The sequence below is a fragment of the Lepisma saccharinum genome, chromosome 3, assembly GCF_977018435.1.
Source record: "Lepisma saccharinum chromosome 3, izLepSacc3.1, whole genome shotgun sequence".
Classification (NCBI taxonomy): Eukaryota; Metazoa; Arthropoda; class Insecta; order Zygentoma; family Lepismatidae; genus Lepisma; species Lepisma saccharinum.
In genome coordinates, this window is record NC_139231.1 from 139,539,854 (window position 1) to 139,552,680 (window position 12,827).

A 12,827-nucleotide genomic window follows, 5' to 3' on the forward strand; every position below is an offset into this window, starting at 1 on the left:
TTAGTAACATTGTCCACAGTAGAGTTTATTTTTGCCATAAGACTTTCGGAACGCACCCAAATTTGTCTGTGGTTCAAGTTCTAATTGTGTGCTGTGCAGTGGTTACTTTCCCACCCACCATGCGAGTTCGGTATCATTACCATGGAGAATCGCTCATTAATGACTATTTTAATTCACGTTTCTTTGCTTACATAAGGAATGAGTGGATATGAAGCGGAAGAAGCTTCATGTCATGCCAAAGTGATTACACAATTAATAGAAATTAAATGTCAATATAAAAAAATCTATCATATTACAGATAAAATTTGTCTAGAAAAACCATAATAAAATTTAAGTAAGACTATGGTATTCGACAATAAATGCATTGTCTCATGTTTCATCATAGAACGATAGATGGTTACGCCAGGCTGTAACGGAGTTGTAATCGTAACATGAAGAGCAGAATGCGAAATACGTAAAGAAGAAGTCTGAGGTTTGTTTTTCCCAATGTAAATAAGCAAGAAATGCTTATTTTCTTATTTTTTCTATTTGTTTCAGCTGGAATATCCCAGCTTAGGCCTATTGTGAACTATATATATATATGTCGTTATATGTAATATTTCTTGTGATTTTCAGTTTTCTCGGCATTTTTGATGATTTTTATGTATTGTTATCATGTAGTACAGTAAATTGTCAACTATGTCACAATAAACAATTGTGTACTCTGATGCCATTTCAAGCAAGTTTTTGTGTTCGGAAAATACAGTATTGGGGGAAAAGGTGAATTACTCCACTGCCAATGAACTATGTAAAATCGTAGAAAGTGGAAACTGCAACGATTTGTTTGTACCGACATAAATACAAAGGAAGGGTTGACTATGCAGGGTGATATTTGTACGTATAACCAAACATATTTGACTTTACAGTAATTAATTATAGTTCTATAAGGAATTGAATCTTCTGTTTTGGGACAGTTTTGGCTTGTTCTCCCCAGAATGATTTTTAAAAGTTTAACAGTAGTACGTATATGAAAAATGAAAATGATTGTGGAAGTAAGTTTGAGAGAAATTATATCGGGAAAGAATTAGATTTTGTAATCACCTGCTGTGGTCACTGGGTGAATTAATCTTTTTGCTTTTGGGGGTTGGGGATGCAAATTTGCATATATGTTATCAATCACTAAACTCAACTATTGCTTTGCGGTTTTAAGTACCTTAGAACATTGGTTCTAACTCAGGTCATTAACACTACAGTGAGTGATCCATTCGTTTATTTTCACATGCTGCTGCAGTTTGACAATTCTATTGACAGTCCAGCAAACACATTGAAATTTGGCATGAATGTGTGATGTTCCATAACATGTAATAAATAACACTCCTCAGTTGCATTATGTGTGATACTTCAAGATTATTTACTGCTTTGACATGCCATACAAATGTTTCAACTTCTCAGTAATAAGATGAAGATGTCACTCTCATGGTTTTTGCACCAATTGTCAATGTGATCCAGAAGCTTGGACCAATGATGAGTGCTGATAATTTTGTGCTTCACTTCAACATAGGGAATGTTTGTTGGCTTTTATAAACTTGTTTGGTTGAATTCAGTGACTGAGCAATCGGCTGTCATTCAAAATCAGAAACATTGTTAGAAAATAAGGAGAACCCTGTGAAGTCTTCTGTTAAATACCACAAATGTCTTTTCCTAGGTATGATGGCTGCATTAGAACTTGCTCACTATTCTTCCAAGGATCATTTAAGTCATGCCCGAGTTTCAAATTGTAACCAAGAGACAAAGAGAGTGAATTTTTGCAATAATCTGCTGCAGAGTGTATAGTGTATTGACAGCACAATATATATTTTGGTTTTCTTTTTCACCTACTGCTACAGATTTTCACCAAAAAATCATGTAATTTGATGCAATTTCAAGCATTAGTTTTGGCCACTACCCCACTTATGGCCACGGTACTACTTTACTATACCTGAGACACCTGGGAATCATTTCTTTCGCACTTTTTTACATTGCTATTACATTGACCTATCTCATATCATAGTGCTATTTGTACTCATATGATCAAGTGGATGGAAATAAATCTTATCTTATCTTATCTATTCTGCATTCCGGAACACTTATTTAGGTGAAATAATTGAATTTGTTAGGAAAGTAATGTATATTTCTTACATTTACGAGTACTTACTGTTGTTGTTTATTTCCACACACAACATGGCGATAGCTTACCGTTGATCGTTCCTTGAGCCAGAAAAACCATTGGCGTTAGCCCAAAAATTCACGATAGCCCCACAAACCATCATGGGGACGAGGTATGCCTACTAGGTTAGGTTAGGCCTGTTAGGTTTGGTTCCATTAGCACTCCTTTCGTTCAATTTAGCATATACGGACAATACGAGAGCGTATTGTGCTCTCATGCAGGAAGCAAATGGCGGCAGCAGCAATAGCGCGTCGGAAATAGATTTTCGTACAAAACCACATGCATTCGCATTAAAATGAATCAAAATTACATTCCCGAACATCAGCAACGCTACAGAAAATGATTTGCGTAAGTACTTTCTCCTGTAAATTTGAAGAAATCTGTCTCAGGTATAGTAAAGTGTTACCATGGCCACTTTGCGGTTCATATTTAATTGGGGAGCGATTTTACAATACAGGGAATTTCTCCATTTTGTTTGAAATTCGGCATACTCACTAATTTTGGCCCCCTAATCACGAATCTGCAGTCAAAATTTGGCGCTCACACGTGGAAATAGCAAAATAATCGAAATTAAGTTCTTATTTCCACACCCTCGATTTCCGAATTTCCCGCCGGTTCCGGGCTCCGCCCCTGGGGTAATCGACCTACCGCCCCCAACCGCTATCGCGGCCCCGCCTCCGCTCCGGCTTCCCGCCTATATCTATAGACTCCCTGTTAAGGGCATGTTAGAAAGTGGCCGGATTCACCTGCCCCAAATAAGCGCCAAATTTTTACGTGAGCGCCAAATTTTAAGTGCAGATTCGTGATTAGGAGACCCAAATTAGTAAGTAACCGAAAATTCAAACAAATTGGAGAAATTCCCTGTATTGTTAAATTATACCTTTAATTGGTAGCTACCAGGTGATCTAAAGCCAATCAAAGAACAGCTTACATAAATCAGTGTAAAATAAGCTGTCCAATTGGATATCCATGTTTCTTCTTACAGTAGAATTTCTTATACATTTTCGTAAGAAAAGAGAGAGCTACAATAATGTTTTCCACAGTTGTTATATATATATATCAGGAACATATAGTTTGTTCAGAGGTAAGTTTAAATGTTAGAATTGTAGTATTTATATCCTGAAATAGAAATAACCACAAAACAGGGTAAGACTCTAGTTTACGTCCTTTTCCTAAGGAATACTTGTCATATATCGTTGGAAAGCTTATTTTATAAGGAACTCAACAACGTAAATCCCAAAGCGAGGAAACATTTCCTGGAGGAGTAAATCGAGAAAAACCGATGTTGTCCGGATATGCATAATTGAACGTACTGAGGAATTTTTTCGATGATGAAGCACATATTTAGGGGTGAAATGAGTGCTAATGGAACCTAACCTAACCTCGTAGGCATATCTTGTCCCCGTGAATTGTTAGTGGGGCTATTGTGAACAGAAAGTGTAAAAAGAAAAAGGTACTTACCTGAAGAGATGCCGGCTGCCGCACCGCGAATGTAAAGAAGCAATCACCATGCAGATAAGGACGTAAAGCAGAGTCTAGCCCAAAACAGTATGTGTAGATCACATGGCCATTACTAGATGCAGGTTAGTAAAGATTCTTTGATTATGGTCACTGCAGAAAATGATTGCTTTGATTATATAGAAGATGAGGTAACAGTTTGATGTAGGCAAAACACATTTCACTCGTCCATTTCGTCATTTTTTACATTCGTACTTACCTATTATGCATTGCGAACCATTTTTTAAGGTGGGATTTTGCTTTTTTCACTGAAATAATTGTAATTTTTCACATTATGAGTATTTATTATTCGTTGCTTTTTTGCTTCTGTTACACGCAATATGGCAGGCAAATGTTGACTAGTGTTGTCTATCATCTGTGGGTATGCAGTGTTTCAAACCATCTTAACTGAAAAATTCCTACTTTCATGTTACATATTTTGTATTTTTTTCCGGGTTCCAAAACCCCACGAACCATGCTCAAATAGCCCCACGAACTACATTTACACTATGTTCATCCATTGAAAACTATGATATTTACCTTTAACATATTGTGTTTCGTCTGTATTACTTCATTATTTGTTCATAGACAAGGTGGCCATAAGTGGGGAATTGGGTGGCCATAAGTGAATTTAAGTGGCCAAAACTGAAGAATAGTGTCACGTTTGGTTTATTTTTAAAACTTTTTTTCTGACTAACTTGTTTGTATTTGTTAATGCTTAGTCATAATGTACAGACTGTGTACCAGTGATCATATTTTTTGTAAGCCATCAGTAAAATTATTATCATGTTAAAAGTTATATACTATTGTACATTTTCCTGAAGATGCCCATAACTAGTGCCTCCACCCTACATGATTTTTGTGTAGAATAGGTGTAAATTCACTGCCATTACTTGTAGGAGTGTTTCTAATGGGAGGTTTATTGTAGCAAAATGCCTCGAGTTTACTGCAAACATCAGGAAACTTCACCAACATTTTTCAAAACTTTGAACAGAATAACAGTAAACATTTACAACCTCAATATAACATCAATTAATACTTAGACTTAATTTGAAGAATAATTGTGATACAGATGAAACACAAATTGATTTCTCTTTCTACACAGAATGATAAAGGAAGTATTGTACAAGTAATCCAACTATCTCTACTACACAGGAAGCAAAATCCCTCTATGACCAACTACCACAGGAAAACCATGTTAGTTAGTCATTTTTGGACATGAGGTTGCCCTGTTTAATCAGTAAGAAGTGCCATCTATTTACAACTTACATTTCCTTGACAGAAGTAATACATATGGTTATTTGGTAGAAATAAGTGGAAATTCCCAATGATGCTGCATGCCTTCTTCCTGGTTCCAAGTTTTTGGCCCTTGCCAATGCTTCAAAAACATTTACAGGAATTTCCCCTCTTGGGAGTATGATATAGATAAAGTTTTCCGTGCTACCTCATTGTGGTGTAATATGTTGTAAATCTTGATCAGTGAGGTCATTGCTCTTAAGATATATCTGTGACAAAATGGAAAGCTTCTGGTTTGATTGGTTCAGGTTAAGGTCACCAACTAATGTGGTTTATCCAGAACTGAATTTTTTAAACAAAGAGCTTACATGAAAAATCTGTTTCTTTTTAAAGAAATTCTAATATGATCGTTGGAGGGTTAAGAAATTTTATCCAGCTACAGGAAAAACTGTTTTTATTATACCTTTTATTTGTATTTGATTAGCTTTTACAACTCTGTAGTGCAGGAGCTCTTTTAGGGCCAAGGTTTGCAAGGGAACTTTTTTACCTTCGTTGGGTGATGCATGGTGAGCACTTAAAGTTCTACTGCTGTTACCCCTTTCTGGACTTTGCTCTAAGTCTCTTCTCGAAATTGTGTCAGTACCAGGCTATTATACACCTAGTCAATGCACTGTTTGCGATTGACCTTTCCACATTCTAATGAAATTTAGAATACTGATTTGTGACGTGGTTTTTTTTACACCTATATACATGCTCACGCACACGTTTGCCTACACAGAAAGAGCATTTTGCATTTATTTAAACTTTTATTTTATGCCCATTTAATTGAGCTAGAGATCTGAAAATGGTCTCAATTTTAATTTTCTGGTTGAAGTACACTTTCAAAATTTTAAAAGATATTGTCCATATCATTATTAATTTCATCATGGGATCATGTTGGGACCAGTTGTTATTGAAGCTATAAGTTTGGAATGTTTTGAATATTAATGTTGATAGACAGTATTCTTATGAACCTTACTTTTTGTTTGTCATATGAAAGTTGATTTTAACTAGGGCTGAGCCGATGCCGATGTATCGGTATCGGAAAGTATCGGTTCGAATTTATGTACCGATACTGACTGATACTTCTCTGGCATTTTGGACTCTCATGGGGTTCTCAATTATGCCATGCAACACTTTGCAGAGTCTTGATTATAATGAAAGTTATGTAAAATTCGAAGTTTCTTTTCAATTTGCACCACTTTGTGCGAAAATAATAAATTTATGATAACATAACATGCAATTTAATATTCTAATATAATTCTTGAACTTTTTAAAGTAAAATTTTTGGTAAATTGATGCAGATAACAAGTGTGGAATTCTTACACATTATTGTTATTGAATATTTTTAATAACTTTTAATTATTATAATTTTAAAATATTAGTATTGGTGTGAATCTGTGAGAGTATTGGTATCTGTTCAAAGAGGTATCGGCTCAGCCCTAATTTTAACCATTTCCAGATCTGTAGCTCAGTTTCATGAGCATAAAATGCAATTTCAATAAATGCCATTTGTTTATTTTTTGGTACAAGTTGACAATTTTCCAGGTCCATAATTTTATGACATATGAATCTAAGATCGGCATTTTTTTCTATCTTACTGTGGTTTTGGCAAGATTGCCAAAATTCATTAAAATCAGTGGTGATGATGTAGAATTAAATGCACAAAATTTGATTAATGTGGAATGACTCCAATATAATTTTTGTGCTACACTGTTGTAGCCATTACTATAAGTATGGTTTCCTTAATTTTTGTAACAAGAAGATTAAAAGATACTGAACAGTCTATCTTCTGAGCTTGTTTGAAGTTCACCTTATGCACAGGAAGGCTAATTGTGACTGGACCTACAGTTTCAAACATGAGACCTCTGATTACAGGACAATGACATTACCACTATGCCATCAGGTAGTCCCATCTGGCATTCTGTGTTTACATTGTCATCGGTTCATCTCATGCTAGTGAACTCTAGTTCAGTTCAAGTTAGAGATATTGTTATTTTAGGTTGAATTAGATGTTAGAAGTTAGAGGGGGGAATAGAAGTACATTTCAAGTACTTGGACAAGCTTGTTTAGTACAGGTAACATAGATTGATTAAAAAATGAAAATGAGAAAATGAAGGTGTTACTAGGGTTACATGATTAACTTTTCATTATATGTTCACTCTGTTCTAAACTTCTAGGCTACAGTGAAACTAACATTTCATTTCCTTTTCTTCCAACTTTCTGTATCTGATTCCTTCACATGGGAGTTGGTCTCAAACACCCAGTACTTATTAAGACTTGTTGTACTCACATCAGAACTAGTTTATCTTGCACTGTAAATGCAAAATTGCACCAGGGAAGGGAAACAATGAACCAGGTGTGAAGAAAGATTTTGAAGAAACATTACAAACACAATGAAATACGTGGCCTGTCTAAAAAGTATCAGACTTTATGCCGGGAATAGAAAGTCGCTTCCCTTTTACTGTTCACATCCTAATCCTTTTCAAAGTAGCCCCCTTGGGATTTAACATGCTTAGCCCAACGAGCCCGCAATTGCTGGAAGCACTCCTGGAATGCCTATTTTCGAATGTGTCTCAACTCCACCATCAAGTTGTTCATAATATCCTCACGTCTGTCAAAACTGGAGCCTTTCAGTGGAGATTTTAGCTTCGGGAACAACCGGAAGTCACATGGAGCCATGTCCATCATCATCATCTCCAGTTATCAACTCTGCATTTCTGTTGACTGTCGTGTATTCACACGCAGATGTTAATTGATTTGCACACGTAGGTACTTCACAGTATAAGGATAGAAACGAGGATACAAAATAACGATTTAATACTAAACTTACAATAACCATTTCTCTCAATTTTATCAATAGCAACTTTACAAACAATTGAATATCGATTCAGATATTATGCACACTTAACATTCCCCCTCTTCCTTATTTGACTCAGTTATATTTCAGTCTATCGGGCAGTTTTCTCTGTCGAAAGGACCTCGTACACTGATGCTGCTGTTGTCGCTGATGTTGGCTGCAGGAATCATCCAAGTACGAGGTAGACGGTTTGTCATTTGGCGTAGAAGCTTCCGGCGCCACAGAACCACTGCCATTACTTCCACTTTTTCCCGTAATGAATAAGTCTTCATCGTAGAAAACTGATCCACCGTCTTGACCTGTATCTCGTCCATGAATTCGTTCATCATTATCCTCCTCCTTCTTCTGACTTCCAAAATGATATCTATCTTTCTTGTCTTGCATCCATTTTAACTGATCTTCATGCACAACCCGGTTTCTACCTTCAACATTCACCAGCCATGTAACTTTGCTTTTCCATGCTATAATTTTTCCCTTGACATACCTCATAGCATTCCTCTTGTCCTTAAATGGTAACAAAATCGCCTCTTTGGTTCACCTTTTCATCTGCTTCTGCTTTATCTCTTTCACAGTTTTGATCTATTATTTCTTCCATTTGGGCATCAAATTTATTCCTGAGAATGTAGGAAAATATCATTTGCTGTGGCGTTTTGTCACCTGATGCATTATATCCACTTCTTAAAGCTACCAATACTCTCTTCAACAATTCTTCAACGTTGACATGCATATTCTTATTCAATTGCTCCCATACAGCACAGTCTAGCTTTGTTTTCACTGTCTGCACGCAGCGCTCGACCTGACCATTGCTTTCAGGATGGTACGCAGGAGAATGGTACAAATTGACGTAACGTACATCACAGAATGTTTTAAATTCTGAAGATGAGAATGGGGGACTATTATCTACCACAATACACTTTGGCAGCCCAAAAATAGCAAAATGTTTAATTAGATAACACTTTACTTCTTTAAATGAAGTAGACGAAACTCTATCACAATCTACCCATTTGCTGTAGACTTCTACTATTATAATATAAGTAATACTTCTATACACAAAAAAATCCATATGCATCCTTTCCCACGGATGTCTGCATTCAGTCCAAGCACTATAGTTCTTAGCACTTGTATTTGGCTTGACTGCCGCACAAACTTCACATTTATTTACATATTCTTCAATAGCCTTATCTATTCCTGGCCACCAATATCTCTCTCTGAGCATTACTTTCATTTTTACAATACCACAATGATCTTCATGGGCTTTCTGAATAATGTAATAATGTCTCCGACCCCAATACAGTAACTCATCCGTAATGCTTAATTCTGCCTGTCTTCTCTTGTACGCCAACAGTTCCTTCAATTCATCTCCTTTGAACCCTTTCACATCGTGTGGCCATCCATTCTTGCAATAAGATTTCGTTAACTTAAGAATTTCATCTCGTTTCAAATACGTCAAAATCGCCTGTTTTGCATTCGGCGTAAGCGTAACCTGGTACACAAATTCTTCTTGCGTAGGATCATCATCATGTACGTCAGGAAGTGGCAACCTTGATAACATGTCTGCAAGTTCAACCTTTTTAGTACATATTAGTTTATATGTGAAAGAAGCCAAAAATAAGCACCACCTTTGAATGCGTGGCGACGCCATAATAGGAATTGGTTTTTCCATAGCTAACAATTGCTTAGCTGGCATTGAATCTGTCCATATTTCAAACGATCTACCTTGTACGTATTTTTGGAATTTCCTCACTGCATATACGATACATAAAGCTTCCTTTTCATGCATATGATACTTAACCTCATGCTTATTTAACGTACATGATATACATTCAATCGTACGCAATTCCCCTTGTACGTTATGGCATAATTGCGAATCTAATCCATTTTGAGATGCGTCACACTGTATAATAACTTCTTTATTCTGGTCGTATGGAACAAGGACCTTGGTATTTTGCAAAGCCAGTTTAGCTGCCTCAAATTGCCGCTGACAATCATTTGTCCATTGCCACTGCACATTCTTCTTCAATAAATTGTAAAGATCTGACAAGATAACTGACAGATTAGGCACACATCTGTAAAAATTAATATCTCCAAGGAAAGCCTTTAATTGTTTGGTGTTGCAAGGCTTTGGACATTGTATCAATGCATGCAGCTTCTTTTCAGAAGGATGTATTCCTTCTTTACTTAAAGTATATCCTAAATAATCAATTTTATTTTTGAAGAATGAACACTTGCTCCAATTAACCTTAACATTGTACTCATTCAAACGGTTTAAAATTTCAAGTGTTCTGGATACGGCTTGTTCTAAACTCTTGCTAACAATAAGTAAGTCATCTTGGTATGGAATGACAAAATCTAATCCCTGAAGTATGCCTTCAATCGTTCTTTGAAAGATTTGTGATGCGATCCGTACACCAAATGGCAATCTAGTATGTTGTACCAATCCCCATGGGGTATTCATTAGTAGTAACTGTTTAGCTTGATCATCAAGTTTTATTTGAAGGTAAGCACTTCTGAGATCCAAGGTGACAAATACATCACATCCATTAACTTTAAACACTTCGTCTATCCTGGGCAATGGATAAGTTACGTTTTCAACATATTTTTTCACAGTGTTCTTGAAAAGCCTCAAATTACCATCATTCTTACACACAACGACCATAGACCTTGCCCAATCACTTGAGTCAATCTTCTCTAGAATGTATTGCTCAATCAATTTGTCTAATTCAGACTTAACTTTGTCACGTAAACCATACGGAACATTATAAAATTTCTTAAAAATTGGTGTAATGCCTTGTTTCATTGGAATCGTGGCGGTAAAATGTTTAATTGGCTGCGACAAATCATTATCGAATAACACTTTATATTCGTTCCTAATAAATTTTATTAATCCTTGCACATCACAAGATGCAATCAGATTTTCACACTTAACCATCTGTGATTTAATCAAGTTTTGCCCATGCACAATTTTCAACTTGTCAGCTGTTAACACAGACGAAGCATTAGTCGTATCCTTCGACTTAACCAAAGTTTGCCCTTGAACAAATTTCAACTTGTCAGATGTTAACATAGACGAAACACGAGTCTTGTCTTCATACACTTCCAATGATGGCCTAAGTTCAGGTAGATTAATGTGACAATCAGGCAATAAATGCTTAATCCATTGTCTTCCCATGAGTGGATATTTTAAATCACATGCGACTACATATAAGTCTACTGTTTTATCTACATGTTCATAACGAACTCTTAACAGCAACCTTTCCTACTAACGGCAAAGTCATATTGCTAGCACATCGTAAAACACAGTCAGCTTCCAGATATTGCAAACCATGCAGTTGACTGTCACAAAATGTTTTACTTGCAATCGAAACTTGTGAACCTGTATCTATTTCAAAGTTCAACATAGAATCATTAATAATGAGAGCAATTACATATTCGGACGAAGATACAAACTTACTAGTAGCTTTATCACAATGAGCTATTTTCATAGGCAATGAAGAATGGTCAGATTTAAGATATGGTTGCGACGAAACTGAACTTTCATTACAGTGGGACAAACTGTACTCAATCGATCTTTCTTGCATAAATTTACTTTCTCCATTTATTTCCATAGTTATCATTCCAACCCTTAATTCATTTACATCTAACACCTCACTGTCCATATCATCTGAAGAAACAGGTTCAACAGCCTGTACAGCGTTAGCCTTGTACTTGCTATAAGGTTTAGTACTATTAGTTTCTTTATTGTGCTGTAACTTGAAACACTGGGAAACATCGTGACCGAATTTCTTACAGTATCTGCAATGCTTGAAATATTGTTGCTTTCCTTCCCGTTCATTTTTTCTTCCCTCATTATCCAATTGATTTTGTCTGAACCTAAGATTGGATCCACTTGACACAGTATTTTGGAATTTCCAGCTATCCTGTTTTGGATTAGAATTGGCACCGGAGTTCAAACGCGTATCTCCCTTGCACTTATTTACCTTTGCGCGGTTAGTGTTCACAAAATTTACATTGGACTGGACGTAATACTCCTTCATATCTGCTTCTAATTTTTCCATCTGCTTAGCTACCTCAAAAGCTTTGTGAAATTCCATTACATTGTCAGCAATGAGTTTCTTACGAATAGTGTTAGATCTGATTCCGCTAATTAGTGAATCAAATAAAGCAATGGAAAGAAACTCACCATAACCACACTGCTCTCCGATCTTTCTTAATCTCCTTACAAAATCTTCTATTTGTTCGTCTTCTTCTTGTACACATTTTCTAAGCTTTAACCTTTGCACAATATAGTTGCTTGATGGACTATAATAAGATTTTAATCTTTGTGCAATTTCCTGATAAGATTTTTCATGAGGCAATGTAGGTGCAAATAATTCACGCAGAACTTCATATGGCTTGTTTCCAATGACAGATATTAATCTAGGAACTTTCTTGTCCTCTGGAATAGCTTGTGTTTGACAATAATTATCAAAGTGCTCCAAATACGCTACTATCGATCCATCTTGGGGATCATATTTATCAAAACCAGCTACTAAAGCCATTATACATTTACACTATAACACAAAGCTTAGAAGTGAAATATACTTATCCTCGATTTGTAACTAAATCCTCGTCGCCATGTATAAATCTCTGTCGTGTATTCACACGCAGAGGTTAATTGATTCACACACGTAGGTACTTCACAGTATAAAGATAGAAACGAGGATACAAAATAACGATTTAATACTAAACTTACAATAACCATTTCTAAGATGGCTGAACTCTCAATTTTATCAATAACAACTTTACAAACAATTGAATATCGATTCAGATATTATGCACACTTAACATTGACCTTCTCCAGTCTTGAGCGACGTCACATCGAAGTTCTCGCTGTTCCTCCAAAAGCAGCTTGGTCACAAGTTTTGCTGCTACCCTGTGCATGTCTAAATCCTCCCGTCGACAATTAATCTGTCAAACTACGATCTTCCATTATCAAGGACCTCACTTTCTCAACGTTTTCTGCATTCAGGC

General features: G+C 36.0%; 1 protein-coding gene across 4 annotated transcripts in view; it reads left to right on the forward strand.

Moving 5' to 3' along the window:
- Positions 1–230: 230 nt before the first annotated feature.
- Unc50 (Unc50 RNA binding protein) overlaps positions 231–12,827 on the forward strand; it is a 156,807-nt gene continuing 144,210 nt past the window's right edge. The window contains exon 1 of one of the 4 annotated variants that reach the window (XM_083119539.1): positions 231–472. Coding sequence is in view for 1 of the 4 variants with exons in the window: in XM_083119537.1 (XP_082975663.1) it covers positions 1,014–1,031 (18 nt within the window). In the remaining 3 variants the exon portion in view is untranslated. Of the gene's footprint in view, positions 489–733; positions 874–1,004; positions 1,032–12,827 lie in introns of those variants that run through there. The other 3 variants (XM_083119541.1, XM_083119540.1, XM_083119537.1) reach the window with 3 other exon arrangements.